The sequence below is a fragment of the Poecilia latipinna genome, unplaced genomic scaffold, assembly GCF_001443285.1.
Source record: "Poecilia latipinna isolate Pla-1442-1.1 unplaced genomic scaffold, P_latipinna-1.0 Scaffold693, whole genome shotgun sequence".
NCBI classification, from domain to species: domain Eukaryota; kingdom Metazoa; phylum Chordata; class Actinopteri; order Cyprinodontiformes; family Poeciliidae; genus Poecilia; species Poecilia latipinna.
The window spans coordinates 52,525-77,267 of NW_015113309.1; the positions used below are offsets into that span (position 1 = coordinate 52,525).

The window sequence follows — 24,743 nt, forward strand, 5'->3', positions numbered from 1 at the left end:
TTACGTTTCTTGAAGAAGGAAGTTGCGCTCAGAGTTTTCAAGTCGTTTCCTGCAAGAAATGGAAAATACAGAGAAATCCTCCCAACAAACTTACAGCTGTAATGTTAGCAGAAAGAGTTTCTGCAAATACTAACTGTGATCAAGTTCAAATGTAAAGAACTGTTATTATTCTGGATGGGTCAGTGGTTTTCAAATCTCTAAAAATAAACATTTTTGGAACAAATTTTATTTATTTTTTTTGCAACCAAACCAAAACATTTCATGACTATTTTCTGATGATCTATTAGAGCAGCTTGAAATGTCCAAAGGGTCAAATGGGCCCATTTTTAGAAGGTCCTGCTTGGAAATCAGACTCTTTCTAGGAGAAGCAGACGTGGGATTTAGTGGGATTAAGGCGGGAGTACAGCAGCGGGCACGGAGAACATCACTCAATGTGTAGATCCAGAGTAAACGGCTGCACAAGTCAGGCCAGAATGTGAATCACTTTAACTGCTGCCAGTTGACACTCAGTACCTCCTGAACAATGGAAACGATGCCTGGCTGAGGCAGCAGTGACCCACTGAATTAACTTTGATGTTTGAGGCAACCCTCAATTAATCAAAGGTGGATAATCTGTTATTAATCCATGCTCTTCCAGTAAAAATGATTTATTTTAATGTTAAATCTTTCACATTATTCATAAATGTTAATTTATGTTAACATAAATGTTTATTTTATTCCTTTTTGTGATATATGATCTCCACTAAGACCTTGAAAGACTTTATCAAAACAGCTCCAGTAGGAAATAATTGTGAAATCTTCAGGCATTTTTAGCATAAGACTACAGGAAACATGTCAGTTTGACAGAACTTTAAGTTTGATCGAGTGTGTTGATATTTACCGGTGAAACCTGACTGATTGGTGTCGATCTCTGTGGAAACAAAACAAACCACGGTGTGCTCTGACGGAATCGGCTGGCCGATGATGATAGAAGACCTGATTTCCATCATTCTGAGACAGATGAATTCAAACAGCATTATACTCCTGCAGTTTGTAAATCAATAGTTTGATTTGTTAATCTACGGCTTCCTGTTCCTCAGGGGAGCAGATATAACGTGACACACGGCGTCATTTCTCTTAGCTGCTCTGCAAAATGGGAAAGACATAAAAACATTCAGCAGAGCCAAACGGGCTCAGAGCTGGATAAGGATTTGAGTTTCTGTTGCTGAAATGCTAAGAGAGGACGATGGTAACGGATGAGGAGCAGCATCTTTTGGTCAAGTTTCCATAGCAACCATAAATACCGAGGCTTTTTACTCATCCTTTGGGATGCCAAACAAAAGGTTCACGGACAGCAAAGCAAATATTATGTGTACTTATATAACAGTGTGTATGTAACTCCAGAGGTGATTTATGATTGGCTCCTGATCTACAGTCGGGAAACTCATCAGTGGCCATCGATCATGCAGCCGACCTCCCTCTGTGTGTTCAGTATGTGCCAGGCATGCGAGCGCTCTGTAATCTAAAGCCTGCAACTCAGAGAGGCACAAGCGACACTTTTAGCTCGACATATGGGCAGCGGTGGAGCCCATCGTGCTGCAGAGAGCCGTGAAGATGCAGCTTGAATCGGACGAGTCAAAATATCAGCATCTTGTGTTTGTCTCACAATTCTGACTTTTTTCTCAGATCAGTAAAAAATGATATTTTGAGCAGAAATGTCAACAGTTTGTTCATTTCTATGAACAAACTGATTTTTTAAAATAATATAAGTTTCATTTTCTGAAATGAGAGACAAAAATATTTATTTTTTTCCCAAACATTGTCATTATTTGAGCTGTAACATCGTAAGATTAGCGCCACGTTCAGCAGGTGGATAAATGTTGGAACAGCACCACCTGGTGGGCCCTTTGGGTCAGCACACGCGTTAAACTCCACCTAATGAGATTTTAACTTTGGTCAAACATTAAAAACATCACGAGCTGCAGACACATGAGGTAAATTTATAATTATTAATCAGTTTTTTTTAGCTATTAAATCTAATTTCATCTCGATTTTGATGCTCAGTTTAAATTTCAGCAACTCTTCAGAGTGAAGGTTTAACACAACCTGCTGGTTTCCTGGGACAGCATGTCTGGAATTGATTTATTATTATTTTTATATTCGAATCAGTGGAAATTAATGTAAATATTCCAGTTCTGAATCAGTCAAGTTTCCTGAAATGACTTTTTTTAAACACACACAGTGATACTCCTTCAGCTGTAACTGTAACATTATACTGAGCAATAAACTGAAAAAAATAACTGCTGGTTTTTATATCGATATTAATGCATCTGTCAGTGATTATTACTGCATCTGAAGTGGTTGGGACTGGGGGGGTAAATCTCTGCATGCTGAGTGTTTGGACATCCTGAAGGTCACGACCTTGTCAGAAACCAAACGGTTGGAACAAGTGAGATGCTAATGCTAATTATGAGATGCCATGTTTCCCATGTGAGCAACAGCTGGATGCTTCTCTGCCGCTCTGTCAGGGCTGCAGGACTTTTGAGCTTCAGTTGCATGTAGAAGTAACTCCTGTTGTGATTTTTGTCATGAATTTAAAGCTGGAGCCTCGCACCAGGCTGCTGTTCTCAGACATTTTCCTTCTCGTTATCAGATCACTTAAAATGCCTGCGATATCTCTGGCCTGCTGCTGAACATCAGCTCTCACTCTCACCGCTTCCAGGCTCATTAAAGAGGCAGAGGAAAGTGTTTCCCAGACACAGCTCCAGTTCTTAACATAATTAAGTAACTATGTTATCAAAATGCTACATACAGCTCTGGAAAAAATGAAGAGCCCACTGCAGTGAAGCTCATTGAAAACCTCCTGGTTTTTCCATCAAATATTGATTTCTGAGTTAAAACATTAGTGTTGTTGTTTCTAAATGAATATGAACTTGTGTTGTTTGCATTATTTCTGAAAGATCTCCATCTTTTCCTTATTTGGACCATTTCTCATTTTCTGTAAATAAATACTAAATTGTTGCTTTGAATTTCACAGACATGTTGTCAGTAAAGAACAATGTTCATTTTACTTAAAACAAATTTAAATTATTGAAACTGATCATTTTAATTTTTTCCAGAGTTGTATATCAAATAAAACTTTAAAGACATTTGACTAAATAACTTAACGACTTGAAATTGGGCCTTTGTCTCTTTAAAAACTCCAGCTCTTTCTGAAACTCCACTTCAGGAAGTCATCCCAACATGGCTCCTCTATTAACCCTTTAACGACAATTTTACCAGCATTTCACTGAGAAGTAGCTCCTACAATGAGCTCAGCTGATGCTCAGCTAATTGCTGCTGGCTAGTCTGAAGGAGCTGAGTGGGGAGTGTGAACAGGAGACTAAAGGACATTCTGACATTCAGGAAAGGACCAAGGTGAAACCCCAGGTATGCTTTTGATGAAAGTTAAGCTAAAAAAGCAGATTTTTCCTGATACTTCCCCTTTAAATGAAGCAAAACCCAAAATGTTTTCACTTATTTCAGCTCAGACGAAATGAGATGTTATTTTTTTCCCTGCAGCTGTAGTAGCTCTGCGTTTGTTTTGCTGCGTGCTGCAGGTATATTTATTGCACCAGAGACCCACTTTCTAAAAAGAGGACATGTGAGGAAAGCATGGAGCTGAGTCAGTGCAGCAGCAGAGTTAAATATAATTTACCCATCTGGGAAAATGTGTTTACTTTTCAGTCTAGACAAACGAATTAGAGTTCAGGAGGATTTCTAACATCCTGCAGCAGCTTCAGGTGTTTCCCTAAAGGTGTTTCTGTTTCTCTCACCAGTAAGGTTTAGTTTTTAACTTATTCCACTTACTCTATAAATAATAACATAAAAGGTTAAAATAATCACGTGTCTCTTTTATTATCATTTTACGTTATTGATTTTTCTTAGTATGAGGGTCAAAAATAATTTTAAAAAGTTTTTTGGGTTCTTTCTGAATTTTTAAGTCACAATTGAATAAGAATGAACATGAAGTATAATTTTGCCAAGAACAAAACGGACATAAAAGGTCCAGAAGTCGACTTTGTAAATGTTTTACATATTTTTGCTTCCTTATCCTGATATTTGGTGCCATCAAATATCTGAGATCAATATTTAAAAACTCATCTAATTCAACAGTTTTTAAGAATAAATGGAAGATTTAAGATCGTTCTACAACATTTTGAGCTGATATAAAATCCAGACTTTAACTAGGCCATTCCAAAACCTCATTTTTCTGAGCAGTTATAGCTCAGAAAGCATAATATGTTGCTTTGTCAGATATTTTAACCTGACTCATGATGTCAGACAGATCCTATTTAGATGAAAAACAGAAAAAATAAACATTTTTCAAAGAACTGCATTTGACTTGTGATTACTTAGTAATTGAAACTGTATGTTTTTCATCTTAAAGGACAATTATTTCTTTATGTAACGATTCCTATTCGTCTCTTCCTGAGGCTCACATCCACATTATTATAAGAATAATTTACAGACATTCCTAAAAAGACATAAATATATCTCTTAAGACACAAAGTAAAATTAAACACAAAATGTAAATCAACTGCTTAAATTACAAAGACATGAGAAAAAAAACTCACCACACAAACTGTGTTCAACCATAACAGAACATAAAATATACTGAAAGAAAAGTACAACAATAACAGACCATAAATATAAATGGTTGATATTAAATCATTCTCCAATACAGAATTTCTGTAAAATTTACATGATCAACCATCATTCCAGAAAGCAACATATTTCAAATTCATCCAGTCATAACAACCCAACTTTGGTTCTTTTTTCTTCATTTCTGATGATTTTGGTATTTAATGGTCAGAAATATAAATTTAAGATGCAACGACTGACAGACTGCACATATGGAGAGGCAAATATTTACATTTTTATCGTCATGAAGCTGTAATATTTGATTATTAATTTACTAAGACAGAGAGCAGCTGTTTTATTGTAAATTCCTGAGCCACAAACCCACACAGAGCGAGCGGCAGAGAGGCGGTCAATGTCAGGGTGAGAGTGTGAGGGAGGGAGACTGAAGAAGAAGAAAGACGGGGCTCACAGAGAGTTCAGTGTTTCAGCACTGAGGAGCCTCAGCGGAGGTAGAGCGTTTCAGACTCAGTCAAAACAAAGTGCAGCAGCAGCAAACAGAAAAAGCTTCACATGTGAACGATTAAAAACGTATTTACCAGCAGACAGAGGGCTGACCGGCGCCGGACCTGACGGGATGCTGTGAGGAAGAACGCCCAGCGATGGAGATGAAGGACGGCAGCAGGCGGCCGCAGATGCTCAGGTAATCCACCTACTGAACATAAACACTTTAAAAACGGGAGATTTTAAAGAATATTTTAAATGAAACCTCATCAATAAAGGATTATTTTTTGTGTCTGGATCATATTTAGTCAGATTAAAAACTTTTTTCACGTCTGCATGTTGGACTCTTACATCTGTAAATGAGAAAATCTCCCAGCTTTACTGTCGAAGCTTCACTTTGATTTTATTTTGACATTTGAAGCATCAAGAATGATGGAGATTCGCCAATGTTTGGCCAAGAGAGAAAGCTTTATTTTCCAGCCTTTAAACGTATTCAACATGCTCTGTGTGCGTCTTCACATGATGCGTTCGGGCATCACAATGCCCACTCTGTGTCGCACACAGACCCCCATTTTTCCTCCCCTCCGTCCCTCTTTAGCATTTCCAGTCTTCTCCTCTCCCAGCCGGAGAACTTGCCTGATTAAGGAGAAGATTTTCCAAATATTTCACAACTCCCACACAACCGGTGGCTACAAAGTGGTTAGCTTCTCCTCGCCTGTCTGACAAAGAGCCGATTGTCTGGTCTGATCGACCCAAAGCCTCCCCAGTTGGGGACTGTGGTCTGGGCTCACAAAGGCTCTGGATGCGGCCAACCTTATCAGAACCTCGTGGTCTCCCGTGAAGCGGGTCGGGTTCAGTGTTGGGTTTCTCTCGTGATGTTTTTATCTTCAGCTTCATCTGTGGCGATGTGTCACGAACCAGGAAGTCTAAATTTAAAACCGGTTTCAACAGGTGTGACCCAGAAAAACTTCTAAAGAAGTACTTTTCTAGATTTGTTAATGTATAAACCAAAGGATATGTAGAAATGGAAAATAATTTATGCATAATTAAAAGAAACTACACTGCAAAAACTCAAAATCTTTCCAAGTATTTCCGGTCTAGTTTATAGTGCAAATATCTTAGTGCACTTGGAATAAGACTAACTAACTTAAAATAAACTTTTCAGCAAGATATATGCTCTTGTTTTGGGTAAATAATTCATTAATATTGATGAAAAAGTTTTAGTTTTATTAGCAGATAAATTCACTTAAAACATGGGAGAAATGTTTTATTAAAAGTGAAAATAATCTGCCAGTGGAACTAGAACTGGGTTGCTAGGTAACGGCTGGGCTCGGCTGGGCTTGGCTGGGGATGCTAGGTAAAGGTGCCAGTGGGACTAGAACTTTTTTTGTCAATATTAAGGAATTATTTACTTAAAACAAGCCTCTGTATGGAGCTATAAAGCTGCATAATACCTTGCTTTTTCTGTGGTACAAAATTCGGACAGGTTAAGAAATTTACTACACAAAAATAAATAAATAAAATAATTTATGTAATATATGTGTGTGTAAATAATTTATGAGATCAAGCTGCATTAGGTGTAGCTTGAGTTCAGGAGTTTAAATAATTTAGGAATTATTTACTTCAAACCAGCCTTGTAGCTACAAACCTACTTTTAAGTGAGTTTTGTCTTATTTCCAAGTGCACTAAGATATTTGTACTCGAAACTTGACCAAATATACTTGGTAAGATTTTGTGTTTTTGCAGTGAAACACCAGCAGGCTGCATGTCTGACGGGAATCCAAACCCTTTAAAACCCTGAATATCCCTCCACTCCGTGCATGTGTTCACGTTTTGGGCCCTCTGCCGTTTGGCAGCGCCGTCCTTTACTTCCCCCCCTGCTGCCAGATTGGTTTTCACGCTCGCGGCCCCTCCCTGTTACCATGGAGACGCAGCTGTCACCTGTCGCTGCCATGCCAGGGATGCGCTCCGGCCGGCTGACGGCTCAGAATAGAAATGTGGGAGAGTTCCTGGTGGAAGTGGGAGAGCAGGACGCCGAGCCCGCGGCCGAAGGAACGGACAGTTGACCGGAGGGAAAACGTCTCAGCTGGGCGGGAATGTGGAAAATGTGTGAGTGGAAGGGAGTGACGGACTGCTGGTCCAGATATTAGTCAGAACTGACCCACTGCAAGCTCATGTGTTACTGTCGACTTTTTATTTTATCTTTGTTTTCTGCTTAAAACTGTTATTTTCTTTCATTTGCTCATTTCCTTTAAGGATGGACGACCAGGACAGAGTGAGCCAAGCGTCCAGTGTGGCTACGATTTCTTACTTTCCTGTCATTAAGGTTTGTTTTTATTTATTTGCATGCATGATTTGTTGCAGAGAGCAAACAGGAGAATCAAAATGTCTCCCTCCAATTTGAGCAGGAAAGTGATGGGAAGGTGCAGACGTTTGGGAAAAGATGCCAGGCTGCTAAAAGAGACCCCAACTGTCCGGTGGTCATCAGAGGCTGGCTCAACAAAAAGGTACGTCTGGGTCACGCAGCGCTGAAAAAACTATTCATCCTCTGTAAACTTTATCACAGAATGTCAAACTGAAAAAATAAAACCTTAGCAAGTATTTTTGGTCCAGTTTCTAGAGCAAAAATCTCAGTGCATTTGAAATAAGATAAAAGTAACTTACAAAATACTTCCTTACAAGTAAGATGTAGGAGTTTGTTTTAAGTCAGTAATTCCTTAATATTGGTGAGAAATGACCAGATTCACTGCAGATTATTTTACTTCTAACCAGGCATTTTGTCTGGCTGTCAGTGAAATAATCTGCCAATAGAACTGGAACTTTTTCCATGGCAATTTTGCGAAATATAAAATTTCAATGCAGTCAGAAAACCTCCTCACTGTAACACGAAAAGTTTTATCAAAAAATGTGATTTTTTTTCCCCATTAAGCCAATTTATTTTTGTAATTCCAATTTGTGCAAATATATGTTCCAGTTATTATAAATCAATGGCAGCTTTAATTTAAAGAGCTCAGTGTTTCAGCTGTTTTGCAGTTTTTTTTAAGTTTGTTCCAGATTAATGGAGCATAAAAACTGAATTTTTCTGCTTCTCCATGTTTGATTCTTGTATCAAGAAATAGAAACAAGAAAAAAAATGATTGAAGTAAAATTCTAACAAAATGAAACAAGCCTTGCAAGATGAAGCCAAACTTAAACTGTTGGTTCTTCATGTAAATATGTTTGAACTCACCACTGGCGGCAGCATCATGCTTTGGGAAGCGGAGGCTTTTCCTCACCAGGATCCTGGAAGTTGCTCAGACTTGAACAAACTGTAAGAAACATGAGATTTCTGGAGAAGTTTAGTTAAGTTTGCACCACTCTGTTGGTCTGTCGCATAAAAATCCCTGTAGAAAATACAAAGCTTCATAAAATGACAAAATCTGAAGAAGTTAAATAAATGTGAAAACTTTTGCAAGGCGATTTATCTTCATGCGTCTTTGACTCGCTGCTCCTGCAGGACAGCTCTGGTCTGAAGCTGTGGAAGAGGCGGTGGTTCGTCCTCTCCAACTACTGTCTGTATTACTACAAAGGTAGGAAGCAAAGCGCCTGAGCTCGGTGCCGAGGTTCTGACCCGCATGTCTTCTTCCTTACTGAAATGCTTTCTGTCCCCAGACAGCAGAGAAGAAACCGTGCTGGGAAGCATCCCGCTGCCCAGCTACAAAATCCTGTTCTGCACGCCGCGAGAATGCAAGAACAGGAAGTTCACCTTCAAGGTAGCAAAAGCTTCGTTCCTCACAGCTACACGGATGTCAGGGAACGAGATGTACAAGTTCAGGATTATGAGAAACGAAAGAGATGAGAAACGAGTCGACAGGTTGGTTAGTTTAGATCAGGGTCACCTGGGATCAGGCTGGAAGCTGCTTCATGGGTTCAGAGCAGCGCCAAGGGCGATGTGTTGATACAGACACACATTTTCTTCCTTTATAACAATAATACATCTACATATTTATGATTACAAGCTGCCTGATCTTATTAATGTTAAGGACTATCACAATAGTTATCAGAAATGATTTACCATGGCAGCTATGGTTAATCGTTATTATGGGATCAGAAGTTCAATCTGTGATTCTAATTAATCAAAAGTCTGACAGAGAGCTGCACTGTAAGTACCTTCAGATTTTCCTTCAAGTAAAAATAGTTTTCAGGATTTTTTTTTATCTAAACAGGATGTCGCTCAAGCTCATGTGTGAGTCACGGCAGGTGAGCCGATACTTTTGGCAATATAGTCTAATTACATACCAGCCTAAAGAGTAGATGTCATGATTTTAGGAATATTCCGAACCCACATGCAGCAGACACTCAGGAGAAAACTGAAGCTTTAAGGGTTTTATTCAGTGACGGAAAAAGGTGATGTGAGCGGAAGAGGCTTGGAACTGCAGACAGGTCGGAAACGCCGGGGCTGGGTTCGGGGCCCAATGAGCTCCTGCTCAGGGGAAGTGAGGGAGAGGAGAGCGACTCGGTGCGGGTCGCGGTGCGGGGTCCTCCAGGGCAAGGAGATCCAGATCCCTTTCAACGGGCTCGACTGGGTCCGGATCTGTCTGGGTCCAGGGCTCGATCGAACCTGAGGCGAGGAGACGAGAGGTTAAAACAGGCACATATAATAATTCGAGGCTTTCAGATGGCTCTTAGTTACCACAAGGGTCAACACTCTGGCGTAGACGTGTCGGCTGGAGGCTCCTCTTATAATCCCGGAACTGATCAGATAATCTGCAGGTGTGTGCAGGCCACCCCCGCAAGGTGGAGCGTCAGGAGAGGGACTGAGGGGGCCCCCTGGTGGTGAGCTGGCGGCAGCACGGAGACGGAGGGCGACAACAGTAGAAGGTTTCAAAGATATTGCAGTTGGTCCCCATAGGGATCCTTGTGGGACTCCAACAGGACATGGGATCAACCCTCATGAATTCAGGGAGAAGCTACAGGGATCCGTTGGGTAAATAGTCGTCTGAAACATTCATCTGTACGACTCTCCATTAGCCTGATAAATGGCCGACCAGCAGGGCCCAGACTGACCAGGAGCAGCTTGTAGAGGATGTATTGTATGTGGATGAAAATGGTTATGGGGATGTGCAGCCAATCTGGCATTTGTGTTTTTATGTTGTTTTTTGTTGTTGTTTTTTGCTTGTATGCATTTACTTATGGCTATTGTTCTTTCTGGATTTGCTGTTCTTACTGTTCTACTGCAGTTTTTGCCTCTGCTTCCCAGACAAATTTCTCCTACGGGAGACTAATAAATGATCTTATCCTCCAAACACACTGAGCATTATTCAGCATAGAGGTTTATCCGCCGTTCCTGTGAATCCAGGTGGTGCACCAGGGGATGCGGTCATATTTCTTCAGCGCCGACACTCAGGAGGACATGTTGGGTTGGGTTCGAGCCCTGAGCCAATCAGCTGCGATGGAGCCAGACACCACCATGAACAGGTATGACGCAGTTCAAAGTTACCATGACGCAGGATGACGCGAAAACAGGCCTGCAGGCGAGAAATGTACGATTATCGTACCAGAGACATTAAAATTATTGTATCTTGAGGGAAATTATGGTCATAACTAAAATAACAAGTCTATTGATGCGCTATAGTCACTCTTGATAGCGTATAGTAGGCATCGCTTTGTGGTGAAAGTACGGAATGGATTCAAAAGCGCACCCACCGTTCCGTTAGGCTAAAGTGTCTGTTTCTTTTTTCATTTTAGTCACTTGGTGTGGGCGCAGCGGACTATTCAGCCCAGCATGGGCGTTGTTCCGAGGCAAACGCATACACATAGCTCACGATTGATTGGTTGGAGTTTCCAGCCAATAATGCTTCTGTTTCCGGTGAGAGATGCCTTCAGGGTCACAAAAAAACTCTGAAAGACAGTTGCGACAGGCTGATTGCAAACACACATTCACGGGATGGTCAAATTATCGATTATGGCCTTTTTGGGGATTATTGATCGTACATCGCACAGAGGGCAAAATTATCGTACAAATACGATAATTATCGTACACCTGGCGACACTGCACGAACAGCTTTTTATGCAAAAACTCTGATCCGTTTAGGCGTTGCTCGAGTTATCAAGACTTTACGCAGCTTGGTGGCAGCAGTGAGTCCATGGACTTCCCCAGATCGCCCACTGAGGAGGAGAGTCCGGCGCAAAAACACAGGCATGTCAGCAGAACCCTGAGCGAACCAGGTCAGCTCAGCGGGAGGGTGGGGAGGTCACAGTCGGAGCACCGGGGGAGACGGAGCGTGCATTACCGGAACAGGAGGTCAGTAATCTCAATCTCACATCCTATTTGTTTATATGGGAAACTTACAGTTTGGTATTCCGCTTTCTGTGACGCTCCAAAGCCCGTCGAACCGAACCCCCAGCCCTCCGGATCCAATCAGGAGAAGAACTGCTTCAAACAGGGAGGACGACTCTTACGATGAAAACTCAGCGCAGGCGGCCATCGTGGGGTCAGGTTCTTTGGGTTCGAGGGGACAGCTGGGCTCCCGGCCCCACACCCCGGTGGGAAGGGTCGACATTCGACCCCACGATGACCCCGTCACTGTGTACTACACACCTGCCTCCCCTAAGCTGGAGTTCAAGTCTGCTCCCACCACCCCGGTCACAGAGAGGTGGCAGAACCTCAGCAAGGTCAGCACTGTTAATGCAAATTACCTTACACTGTAAAACATTACGACGTGGTTTAACTTGAAGATAAAAGTTAAGTCAGCATGAAAAGTGTTTTGGTTTTAACTCATAAATGTAAGTTCATGAAGTTTATTTAACAACAAGAGACAAGTTGACATTGTTTTTTAAGATCATTAGTCTTGAATTGTGAGTTTTAACTTAATGCTGCAGTTTAAACCAAATAATTATTTCACAAAACAGGAGTTATTTGTCCCCATGGATTTAACCGTGTGGTATTTAGTGAAGCTCTGTTGTTTCTCTTTTGTTTCTTCGCAGCCTGCCGCCTTATACGGTTCTGTTCACCACACGCCAAGTGGGAGAAGACCTTTGGCTAAGGTGAAAACATGACAGTGTTGTGCAAAAATAAGCAGCGAAATATCCAAGCTAATGTGCAGCAGCTGTTGGGGAGGCTACAGAATAAAAAGCCCAAAATTTTAAGTTGTGTTTACTTTAAAAGCTTCCCATAAAATCATTAACATGGGAGGTTTTAGTCGACAGTTGGTTTAGCCTGATATAAAAAGTTTTTATCTGATTTACATCCTGTGTTTTCCTTCAGAGCCACTCCACGGGGGCAGATTTACTGCCCCCTTTGCCCCCTGCAGCGAGGGCAGCGCATGTTTCCAACCCCTCAAAACAGCCCCGCCAGCTTCACGTGCCGGTCTCTGTGCTTCCGCAAGCTCTGGTACAGCCGCTAGATGGCGCCAAACGCATCCGGCATTTTGCTTACTTTAACTGTGTCTGGAGTATTTTTTTACTGTTTTTATTTTCATATATATATATATATATATATATATATATATATATATATATATATATATATATATATATATATATATATATTTTTTTTTTTTTTTTTTTTTTGCAAAGTTGCAACAACGCAAATTTTTAAAAATATTTAAAATATGTTTACAGCTTGCTGAGGCTTACTGCAGCTCAAGTTTTACCCTTTAATACTGATATTAAAGGGTAAATATAATTTCACAATCTGTCCAGAGTGTGTGATATGTAGGATTGTACGTATTTGCGTTTAAAGAATAAGATTGGGAATTGTTTCCAGGCGTCTAAATCTGACCAGAGGGATTTGCAGCCGATACGGCCTCTTGAAAGTGATGCAGATGTGAGTATTCCCAGTTCAGCAGCTTTTATAGATGAATAGTGATTTATCTTAGTGGAAATGAGCCTGAGTTTTTCTGCTTCAGGCCGTATTGACGCGTCTGTGTGGGTGTGACAAGCTGCTGCAGTCTCTGTCTGTGGAGCTCACCCAGCTACAGATGGATAAGGTTAGTAATCATCTCCAAATCTAATCAAACTTATTTACAAAGTAGCTTTAAAACAACAAGATTGACCAACATGCAGCACAGAAAGAGATAAGATATAATAGTAACCACTAAAATGACTCTAAAAGGCCTGGAAGTAAAAATGTGTTTGAGCCCAAATGTGATAAAAGCATTGATTACAGCCTTCAGAACAAAATAAAATAAAATTCCTAAACTGCTCAACTTGGCTGCTTATTTTCAGGAGAAAGTTCATTTTTACTCTTAGCTTTGTTAACAGGGTTTTTCTAATAGGTCAGAGACATTTTAACATGGATTTATTTACAGATTTTTGATCATTATTGAGTCAATAAGTAATATATTTAATTAAATTGAGCGCAGGGTCGGATTAAATAAGTGTTCACTTCTTCACACTCCTTTTCAAACAGGGAAGTAGTGGAAAACAATTATTTTTTCTTGGTTATGCATACACATGTTTTCTCTGTTTTACAGATTGTTGGTTTTTCTTGTTTCTGAAATAAATCAAAATTCAGAAAATCTGGTCCCAAGCCGTTTCTTATGTTAGCCAGACAGTCAAGAAGGGGATGTTCTTCTACTCGGGGGGAAATGTACCTGAATATGAACAAAAACAGATGTTAAGTTTGTTCTTTGTTTCTTCTAACGGCAGCAGGTAAAGTGAAAAGAAGCAAACATCCAGGAATGGAGCCCTGTGGTTCACCAGAGAGAACGGATCTGTTTATCTGCATAATTTTGTGATATATATGTAAATGTAAAAGAAATGTGTCACTATAATCAATAAATCAATTAATTACGTGATAAATTAAAACAAACTAAATAATTTCCATTTGTATGATTTATCATTTATCTTTTTTTCTCTCTCTCTTTCTACCAAACTGGATGATAAAGTTTTCAGTTTGGTGTTTTGGTCTCAACCAGCCCTTATTTTGAAGGACAGTTTTGTTTACAAAGACTTGAAATGTCTTTTTGTTTTTGTTTATTTTGGATATTTGTGATGTCTTCCAGCTCCAGTGTTAAATGTTCATCAGAATTTAAAGTTTATTGATCTTTCAGAATGTGTTATTGCATCATTACCATTGTGTTACTTAAAAATGGTCTCAATACAACAATATTATCGTTTATCGGAATAACTTTTCAAACAATTTATCGTCCAGCAGAATTTATTATCGTGACTCAGAACTGAGGAAAAACTGTTCAGGTTTTAGTGAGTTTGGGAAATGAGATGACAGAGGCGTTTCTGTTGCAGGACAGCGTCCAGTGTGCGCTGGAGGTGTCCAGGCTCCAGGTGGAGGAGTGGCGGAGCCAGGGGCCCCGGGCCCTGGAGGAGGCACTCACCCAGAAGGCTTTGCTGCAGGAGGAGTTGGTTACAATCCGGGCCAGAGTGTGCGACGTCTCACTGGTGTGTAACAGAGAACAAGCTGTGCAGATGTTTTTGCAGTTTAAATATATAAATATATGTTTTTCTTATCGTGGTGTTTCTGTGTGAAGGAAATGGAGCGAGTGTGGAGTCAGTATGAGAGGATGGAGAGTGAGCTGTCTGTCATCCATTCACACCTTCAACACATCTCCAACTTTGGAATGCCACAGGTAATTTTATGCAACTCTTAAAGTCTGACTGTTATTCTTCATGTTTGGACATCAGCTAAAATAATTTTAAAAACTTGTTTATTTTAATATAACGCTGAAAGATCTGCTGTCCAAACCGTCTCCTGATGTCTCCCTGTCCGATCAGGAGCAGTGTCAGGCTCAGAGGGAGCTGTGGATGATGGAGGACATCCTGGACGGGCTGAAGGTCAATCGGGATTATTTCTGTTTCCTGCTGGGACTGCAGACACATCACAGTAAGAATGATCTGCTGCTCAGACACACGTCTGCTGTCCCTGTATTAAAACGCAGCGGCATTTCTTAGAGCTACTTATTAGCAGCACGAAAATGGCTGCATTTGTTTGTTAGTCCTTTTATAGATTATTTTAGTAATTGAGTAATCTGGTGATTAATCGAGTAATCAAATAAAAATTTGATTAAATGAAATATTGGTAATTTCTGCCATAACAGCTGTATTACTACCAATATTTGTGCATCCTCACAATTACTTTTCTGTAGTTTAGAAAATTCACCTGCAACCACAGTGGCTCAGTTTGTAAGTTAACCTGAACAGAAATTATACAAAAATCTGAAATTATAATCAATTTAATAATAAAGCAACATGCTCACAAAGACACTTCTGAAAAAGGTTTGGAAATGTTGGGAAACCAGAGTTTGGTTTACACTGACACTGGGTCTGACTTCACCCCAGATCCAGCTTTTCAGGCTCAGCTGAGCTGCAGACATGAACAAACCAACCAGCCTGAAGGCGCAGAGCCGATATGGCACCAACGGTTCTCCTACTGATCCAAAAATGAAGGAGAATTACCTCAAAATGTCCAAATCAGAAGACAAACTGATAAAAATGAGTTTGTAATGTTGCATAAAGGTTGCAGCATCTGTCGAATGCAACCATGATGCTCCGAAAACGAAGGTCCCCCTGCTTTAGATTCAGCTTTTTAATTGAATTTCCACAGCAGAATGACACTAAAAGTACCAACAACGTTTTTATATCTAATTTTCTTGTCATTAGGTTGAAAACAATCTGCTTTTCTTTTGCCAATATTAACATCGGTGTCTCTTTTTAAAAAAAAAAAAAGTTTGTTTTTCTCTATATTAAAACCAAAAAGTAGAAATAAAATGGTGGTTCTTTAAAATAACACATGTCCCATAGTAGATGTATATTAAAAATGAAAAATTGTCTTTTATCAGCAGGTCATGTAACATTTGTGTCTCTGAATGAGTTTTCTTTAGCTGGACTGGGGGTAAAAATGGCTCTTTGAATGGTGAAGGTTGCAGACTGAACGAGACGTTTCTGTCTGCAGTGTTCCAGTTTGTGCCTCCTGGACCTCCTGCTTCGCCCCCAGACGGGCTTCCAGTCGGACTGCCAGCAGTAAGACGCTCTGCTCTCCCTGTTTATGCACAACTTCTCTTTAATCTATTCAAGTAGATATTTAAAAACTGGTCTGCTCAGGTAACCTGATGAAGTTCACAGATGTTCTCTGACTAAACCCAAATTATCGATACATTTTTCAGGCATCCTAAGTCAGCAGGACAGCACAGATCTGGTCATTCAGCTCTGTTTTTTGTAAAGCTTTGATTTGTTAATGTCAAATTCACTCAGTTCTGACTTTCATTTAGGAAATATAAAACAAGAGAGCAGAAAAACATTTTAAATAATTGTTTTTATATTAGAAGGAGGCCATGATTGGCTTTTAAGCTGTTTCACATCTGATGTTAGTGAGTAAATGCCCCGAACGTTGGTCCTGAGAACAAGTCAAACTTGAAACCTTGCCTTTCTCTGCTCAGCCTTCCTGTTAGTCTTGCTCTCTCTCACCTTTGAGCAGCCTGAAGGAATCACTGACATGTCTCTGGATATCATAGGAATAAAATGTTCCTTCCTCTTACATCTCTGTCATTATGTAACATCAGGATTTTAGCATTCGGATGTTTCCCCGGTGAGCGTTTCATCAGTGTGTGACAAACGTCTGCAGGATTTGGAGCAGGAGCCGCCGCTGCGCCCTCCGTTACCCCTGGAGCTCCAGGAGAGCCAGCAGGCTCAGGACCCGGGCCGTGTGTGGCCAGAGTCACCGTATGAGGTGGGACTTTTATCACCGTTCATCACCAGAGGAGGCAGATAAACGGCGGTGCGTTTAACGTGTTTCTATGTTTCAGAGAATCTACGAGCATCCTGCTGATCCTGCCGACAGGAGAGGAAACAGCCAGCCTGACCTCCTTAATGTGAAAGCACAGAGAGATGCAACTGGTTGGCACCAACACACACACCAGCAGAAACAAGGACACTTTGATTCTGACGTGTGCTGTGTGTTGATATCTATTAATACCAGCTCTCATGTATTTTTCATTGCAAAATCCTAACCTGCGTTCATCTGGGGAGGATTTTTGTTCCTCTTCTGACCTTAAACCCACTTTCCATGGTGTCTCATGTTGATTATTTGTCTTTTATATTTAGAATCTCAGTCTGGTTCAAAGTGGATCCCACCAGAAACAGCCAACCAGCCAACAAAGGTTTGATTTTTCTTCATTTCTGCCATGATAATCTGTGAAGTGGGCCAAAAGACGCTAAATATAGACGCAGTAAAAGCTGGGTTTTTTTTTTTTTCATTGCAATCACAGCCAAATTCTAATTCTTTAGTTCTCCCATCCTCACTGCAATTAGGGCATGTTGCAATACCAGCTGTAGACAAGAGGGGGCGCCAGAGGCTCATGTTTCAACACAACAGCGGTACAGCTCAGTTCCCCTGCACCCCACCCTTTACTCCCAGAACACACACACTCACCAACACACACTGCTTTTCTTGCAGTTTTCTACAGAATGCGAGAAATAATTCACCTAAAACATGTTTTAAATCACAATTATATATTTTAAACAGCTTATGTTCTCATCCTAGAAGATGAAAATGAAGATGAGTGAGGCAGAGCAGATTGAGAGGATGAAGAGGAATCAGGAGAGGTTGGCTAATAAGAGGAAACCTCCAGTGGCGACTCCAGGACCCCAGAATCAGAGTTCAGACACAAGACAGGAGGTTAGGCCCACAACATGTCGTTTTTAACCCGATTGAGGTATAAATATATGTGATATTATGTCATAATTTAATGATTCAACTCTAATTTGCCAGGCGCCGTTTCCCTTGAGGGTGACCCGCGTTGTCACAGCTGTGCTGCCCTCCTCGCTCGTGGCCAGAAGAGTTTCTGTCGAGGATCCTCCAGCTGAGCTCGACGCTCCGCTGCCCGAACAAATCCTGCCGGAAACGCAGCAGAAACCGACGGAACCGAGCAAAAAACTCCTGAGCAAACCCGCCAGGGGGCTGCTTACCGACAGCCCCGACTCAAACCAGGCCGCCCGCGAGCCGCACCAGGATCAGACTGCAAAAAAGGCCAGCAGGAAACACCCGTCGGCGTACAGGAGCTCCAGGATGGAGCCGCTTTTAGAAGTGAGCAGAGGCGACGGATCAGAGAGCCCGAGAAGTGAAGCTCAACACCTGACGGGGTCAGGAAGAGGTCAAGGCAGCGCAGACGTCAAGGTGAGGAGGGGGCCATCCGCTTCATCTCTGCAGGGGTGGATGAAGTACCGAGCTCTAGAACTTCAGTAAAAGTATCGATACTCATGGTAACAACGTACTCCACTACATGTAAAAGTTTACTCAAGTTAAAGTACAATGACGATCAGCCTTTATTGTCATTATACAGAAAACACAACAAAATTAACTTCAGTACAAGAAAGAACAACAAAAACAACATAAGACATCAGTAGCCAGATGCCTGAGGCTCTTTTAGATGAGAACACTGCAAAAACACAAAATCTTACCAAGTATTTTTGGTCTAGTTTCTAATGCAAATATCTGAGTGCACATGAAATAAGACAAAACTAACCTAAAAATAGATTTATAGCGAGATACAGAGGCTTGTTTTAAGTAAATAATTCCTTAATATTGGGGAAAAAAATCTAGTTCCACTGGCGCCGTTACCTAGCAACCCCTGCCAAGCCCCGCCTGTTACCTAGCAACCCAGTTCTAGTTCCACTGGCAGATTATTTCACTTATAATAAAACATTTTCCCATGTTATAAGTGAATTTATCTGCCACTGGGTCAAGAATGTTTTCATCAATAATAAGGAATTGTTTATTTAAAACAATGGGCTGTACATCTTGCTGAAAAGTTTATTTTAAGTTAATTTGTCCTATTTGAAGTGTACTAAGATATCTGTACTAGAAACTAGACCAGAAATACTTGGTAAGGTTTTGTGTTTTTGCAGTGAAAAAATAACAACTTGAGGGGAAAAATTATACCTCACCTACACCTGAAAACACTTAAGAACTAAAAAGCCCAGATTATATTTTCTATCCTAAAATTCCTTTAATTCACTTGATAAACTAAATAAAATCCCTCTGACCAGGCAGCTGAAGGGTCGTCGGCTGCTGACTTTGACCTGACTCCTGGTGTGAGCTCCGAGCAGCGCGAAGCCAAACTCCGACGAGTCGAACGGATACGAGAAAGAGTGATGAGAAGGTGGGTTTGCTTTGGGTGAAATGTGCAGACACGCCCTGCACAGAAGCAAACGTCCACAAATTGTTTGTTGTCCGTTTCTCAGCGCAGCCAGAGAAAGTTCTACGACAGACAGTCAGCGTCCAATCAGGAGGGAGAGGAAGGAAGTTCACCAGGCTCGTTCTGACTCGGCTGAAGGAAAATGGCCGACAGCAGGTACTGGAACAGACAGAAACACAACTAACAGAAAATAACTGAGTTATTGACAAATGATTCCCTCTTTCCAACCTCCAGGAAGTCATGGATGTCTGGATGATTTAGGCAGATCAGGAGATCTTCAAGGTTCAACGTCTCAGAGTTGTCATGAAGTTAAATCTAAAAGTCGGGTCCAGACTGAGAACAGAGCACAGCACAGCGGGAGAGCAGAAGCTGCCAACAATAAAAGCAGACGCTCAGCGTCTCCGTATCACATCTCATCCATGACCGTCTACCAAAACGACGGAGCCAAAGGATTCATAAGCTGCAACGATGAAGAGCAGGAAAACCCCGAAGGACTCGCTGCAGAAGACAAAGAGGAGAAACTGAAGTCTTCCCACCTGAGGACAAAGTGGTTCCTGTCGACGAACCAGTGGCAGGGCTTCATACCGCTGCAGATGGAGCCGCTGTCTATCGAGGAGAACGAGGAACCCGACGCCCAGCCGTGCTCTGATGACGCCAACGACCTCAACGAGATGTCGGCGACGGTGACCGAAAGCCTGCAGAAGATGAAGGAGAACCACTCGCTCTTCTACAAGATCGCCTGCGACATCAGCATCTCCGACTCAGACATAAAGAGCGACGATCAAACGTCCTGCAGACCAGAGGAGGAAGAAACGTTGGTCATCGAAGAACCGGCGAGGACCGGCAATGTTGGGACGCCGTCTCATTTAGAGAGTTTGGATGGAAAAGGTGCAGCAGCTGAAAATAAATCTCTGGAGTTAACGAGAGAAATGCAGGACGAGACTCTGGTGGATCCAACATCGGATCCAAGTGAACTAAGTCCAGCAGAGCAATTCGGGCGGGAAGATGAAGTAAAAGTTTCAGAAACGGGAGCTTGTGTCCCGGAGACGGATTCTACTCAGGCACTGGAAGGCCACACAAAGACAGAGGAGAAACACCGTGTGAAGAAAGAGTCAGAAGATCTGAACACAAAGCAAGAGGGATGTGAGGAAACAAAGAAATGTTCCAGAGGAAGTAAAGAGAAGAAGACGGATGAGGAAAACCGAGGAAACAGACGCTCCATCGGTGGAGCGACCGACTGTGATGGAGGAAGAATCATCCGGAGCGCGTCCTTCGGAAAGCCGAGGGTTACGGTCCTCCGGACGAGTTTGTAGATCCAAGAAAAGACACTGTCCCATTCCGACCAACAACTTCATGGCATTTTATTTGGATTTTATATGACAGACCAACTCAAAAGAGGGTATAAGTTTAATTTTACAAACAGAAATCTGAATATTTGACCCCAGAAACTTTTGGTACCTCTGGAAAACCTGCAGAGATCCAGAGCTGAGAGGTGAATCTGTTCACAGGACGACTTTTCAAACAATTTATGGAAGAGTGGTGAAAAGAAAGCCACAGGAAGTCCAATTTCCTCTTGCTAATGCACAAAATGCTAGGAGTGGCAAAACACTAACACCTGGCCATCCCTACAGTAAAACCAGGTGGAGGGAGCATCATGCTGTGTGGTGTTTTACTTTCAGTAGGTCAGAGGAAACCTGTCAGATTATATGAAAGAACAGAAGCTGTTAAACAGATTGGTTTCACTCAAAACACGTTAACATGTTAGAATGACCTAGTTAAAGTCCAAAAGATTTTTGGTAAGATTTGAAAATTGATGTTTATGGGGGGGAGGGGGGGATTTCTAAATCATGTAGTACTTTGATTTGGTCTTTATCTAAAATCCCAATAAAGCTGAAGCGTGAGGTTGCAGAATGACTGAAAAAGTTCAGGGGGTGTGAATACTTTTCACTGGAGATGATTGGACTGGGCCCAGCTGTGAGAACGTATAACAGCAGAATAATGTATAACCATCAATAAACTTGAATGTTTTCATTTTACAGAACATAAAGGAGGATGTTGGTTGAAATCTGTCACCAGAAATCTTATTTATTCAAGTGAAATTGTGTTTTTTGCAACTAGACAGGTGCAGTCAAATATCCTATTTAAATGCTAACACCTCCATTCCTTTTAATGCATGCGTCTAATACTCACTGAAATTATATTTGATGGCTGTTTTTGTTGGCAACATAATCCTGTTTTTATCGCTGTGAAAAGTGCTTTTTTTTTTGTATCTCAGATGTCCTGAATAATAACGACGATAATAAAGGAGCGTTGTTCACGCCGCGGCTCCGGCTGCTGTCAGAGCTTCACGTTTCCGCCTCATCGTCTGCCAGGTCCCACATGTGCTATAGGGTGCAGCTCTCCGCGGAGACCCGACGCAGAAATACATGGAGCTCCTGCGAAAAAAAAAAGCCTTTGTCACTTTAAATCCTCAGCGTGTCTCAGCCGATGACATCATTGTCTGAGAACACATTACATCACCCCTTCCCAGGCTCCCTCTCTCCCTCACTCTTAAAGACCGCACCACCTCATGTTTACTGAGCCCCCCCACCCCCCACACACACACACACACTGATCTACTGATCTGTTTGCAGATGTGATATCTATATCAGCATGCATATTTATGACAGTAGCTTTAATGCATGTGCTGCTGGTGAAGTAAATTCGTCTGTGGCTGCATGAAATATATCCAGTTACGTTTTTTAATGTTGCATTCTATATTGTATATTAAAAGAATAATACTCGGAACAGAGTAAATGAGGGTTAATTTCATGCTGCAGAAAAGGAGAAAGATCATTTCGGATGTGAGCTGTTGCTAAAGGAAGAAGTGCTTGGTTTTTTTCACATGGCTCTTTGCCCAGGGCATTACTCTGCTTAGGGGATCTTGAGAAAACTGAACTAGAGCTTCCAATTCGACTCATTGCTCCTATATTTAACATTTACTGCCACATTGTCTTTAAATATTTAAAGGTTTATTTAACGTGTGAAAACACCAAAAGAGGTTTTTATTTAAGGTTTTAAATTCAAAACAAACGGTGAATGTTTTTGTCCTGCATCAGGATGTATTATTAGTGCTCCAAATCAATATCTGTAACATAATATCACGACAATGACGCCTTTTAAATTAGCTTAAATAACTTTTATGTAACACAAGTTTGGACATTGAGCAGATCAAAATAGTTTTTTTCATTTAAAAAATCCCATTTTTTAAAAATTTGTTCTAAAATTCTTGAATCTTTAATTGGTCTAGGTTGCTGTTCAGACACAAAAACTTCCAAATATTGTGTTCTGTATTTGTTGCATGTCATTTTGATGTTGAAATTTGTAGTTTATACTTTTTCCTGATTAGCCTTAAGATGGAAACAAAAAACATTTAGAAACATGTAATTTAATCAAAACTGGAAAATTTAACCACACTTGAAATGAGAGTACAAAGCAGAAGTTTCAAGAAAATCACATCCTGGGTCCAGTAATGATAAATATGAACCTGTGTCACTAAGAAGTTATTAATCATAAATCACAGAACATGAATCACTGAAACACAGACAGGAACATGTTGAAGCACGGTGGTGGCAGCAGCATGCTGTGGGATGGATGCTACGTCTTCAACAGGGACAACAAAACTTATCGCAGATGATCGGAAGATGGAGGTTCACCTCTGATGTAGCAAAAAGCTACAATAGAAAGGATTAGATATATATTGGCCTAGTCAAAGCCCAGACCTGAATCCAAATGACAATCAATCGGAACATCTGTTATTCAGAGGAGAAAGAATATTAAATGTAGAAAATAATAACAAGTAGTTTTCAATTTATTTATTTATATAACGCAAATTCTCAACAAACTACACAAAAATAATTTCAGTCCAATCAAACGGATCCAGTTGATCCCGGTGATCAAACAGAACAGAATCCTCAGTCAATTAATTCTCCTTTTAGCTCACATTTAACGTAACGTGGTGAATTTGACACCATTTTCCTTTTTTAAAGGCAGAATGTTGAAGTTGGAGGAGAAAACTCGGCCTGTATCTGGTAACTGTATATTTAATCAGCTGTTTGATTGGCCAATGACCGTCCGCGCGCGCGCGCCGAGAGCGTGTCGCGCGCGCGTAAATCACAGAGATGCGGAGAATGCTGAGAGGATGTTTCTTTAAGACCCATTACCTCCCGATCCGGCTGAGGGGGAGTCTGTGGTAAGGTGGCGGATCGTCTCTCCCTGCCTGCGCCCTCCGCGCCCCCGCCTCCCGCCTTACATGTGGGGGGGAAATAACGCGAAGGCTACTTTCGGAGAGCGGCGCTCACACCGAAATGGATGGATAAGGGGTTTCTAAAAACATTTTTTATTTATTTTTTAATTCCAGCACCAAACATGGACACTCCAGACTTCCCGCGATGACTGTGGTAAGGATGCAACTTCACACCGCCCCATCGCAACCCAGTTTCTGTTGACAAGAGAGGAAAAAAACTGAGAGGAGATGCAGAAACGGCGCAGAAGAGAAATGTGCACGTACTGGTGAATTGCATTGACTCCGCGGTGTTGTGAAGCCGCGGAAGGCAGGCGGTTCGGTCTGTGCATGTATGTGCGTGTTGGAGGGAGTCTCGGCTCGCATCAGACCAACTGTGCATCGCTCGCTGCTTTTGTCCGCGTCAGGGACTGACAGGTGTGTTGGCAACACTCAGACAGCAGCATTTATTTAGGGCACGCTCCCTTTGCATCCAGTCAGAGAGGTGATGGGTTTGTTAAAGGCAGGGCGGAGGGGAGGAGAAGAGGCAGAGGAGCGGGGCTCCGGAGCATCACCAGGAGATGCCTCTGAATGCTGGCCTACTAGAATGTGTTGCTTGTAATTAATCATGGCTGCAACTAAGCTCTTTGCCACTGGGAGCCTGGCAATTACACCACCCAGTTCGAGCTGCCGCTGCCTCTGTGGGGTTGTTGTTGATTGTTGCTGGTGATGTTTTATATGCCGGACCAGAACCGAACCGGACTCCGGCTCCTTCCTGTCGTTTAGTGCAAGGATGGGCAGGAGATCCCTTAGTTATACATCCAACAAGATTCCCATAGGGACGGAGTTTTGCGCGTGCGCGCTCGTGCGCTCCTCACCAAATGGTTTTTCCTGCTTCCATCCAGACATGGAGGTGCAGCAGATCAGTCGACATGTCAGCTGTGTGATGTTCCGGGATCCAGGTGCTTCTCATTCCAGCCTCCTCAGCCCGTCTGCCCGCACCGCTTATTGATTCCAGTGATGCGTTTCTGGCCCCGCAGGGGCGCACCGCTCCATGCTGGGGGGAGATGGGGGGCGGGGAGAATGGGGGCTGATTATTACTCGATCTGCTTCTATTGAAATGCGATTACTACCGCATTTCAGGCGCACCGTGAACGTGATTTAACGTTACAGAGAGAGGCCGCCTCAGTGTGCAGCTTCCTGCTCGATCCCCCGCCCCAGTAACTGGTGGAGGAGCGTGTTTTTCT

General features: G+C 41.8%; 2 protein-coding genes and 1 long non-coding RNA gene across 15 annotated transcripts in view; 2 read left to right on the forward strand and 1 right to left on the reverse strand.

Moving 5' to 3' along the window:
* The first annotated feature begins 5,070 nt into the window (after nt 1-5,070).
* On the forward strand, nt 5,071-21,583 carry plekha4 (pleckstrin homology domain containing A4). 6 transcript variants are annotated; one of them, XM_015044826.1, is made up of 24 exons: nt 5,071-5,302; nt 7,360-7,429; nt 7,512-7,610; nt 8,600-8,672; nt 8,755-8,855; nt 10,442-10,560; nt 11,177-11,386; nt 11,469-11,757; nt 12,070-12,129; nt 12,350-12,475; nt 12,851-12,910; nt 12,993-13,073; nt 14,332-14,484; nt 14,574-14,672; nt 14,818-14,926; nt 15,995-16,062; nt 16,610-16,768; nt 16,845-16,935; nt 17,143-17,198; nt 17,582-17,716; nt 17,810-18,214; nt 19,087-19,199; nt 19,287-19,391; nt 19,470-19,562. In XM_015044826.1, the coding sequence occupies exons 1-23, from the start codon at nt 5,262-5,264 to the stop codon at nt 19,360-19,362; spliced, it is 2,793 nt and encodes a 930-aa protein (XP_014900312.1). In that variant the 5' UTR covers nt 5,071-5,261; the 3' UTR covers nt 19,363-19,391; nt 19,470-19,562. The 6 variants fall into 6 exon arrangements, with proteins under 6 accessions (XP_014900312.1, XP_014900306.1, XP_014900308.1 ...); XM_015044820.1 differs by having other exon boundaries at nt 5,076-5,302; nt 19,282-19,391; nt 19,470-21,583; XM_015044822.1 differs by having other exon boundaries at nt 5,076-5,302; nt 17,585-17,716; nt 19,282-19,391; nt 19,470-21,583.
* Nucleotides 21,291-24,578, reverse strand: LOC106954963 (uncharacterized). The gene is made up of 2 exons (XR_001426469.1): nt 24,375-24,578; nt 21,291-21,670 (listed from the first exon to the last, which is right to left on the reverse strand). It is a non-coding gene; the product is annotated as an uncharacterized LOC106954963 (long non-coding RNA).
* The window catches only part of LOC106954961 (liprin-alpha-3-like), a 40,145-nt gene continuing 38,792 nt past the window's right edge, over nt 23,391-24,743 (forward strand). For 5 of the 8 annotated variants that reach the window (XM_015044829.1, XM_015044830.1, XM_015044827.1 and 2 more), the window contains exon 1: nt 23,395-23,674. The gene's annotated coding sequence lies outside the window, so the exon portion shown is untranslated. The other 3 variants (XM_015044833.1, XM_015044834.1, XM_015044828.1) reach the window with 2 other exon arrangements.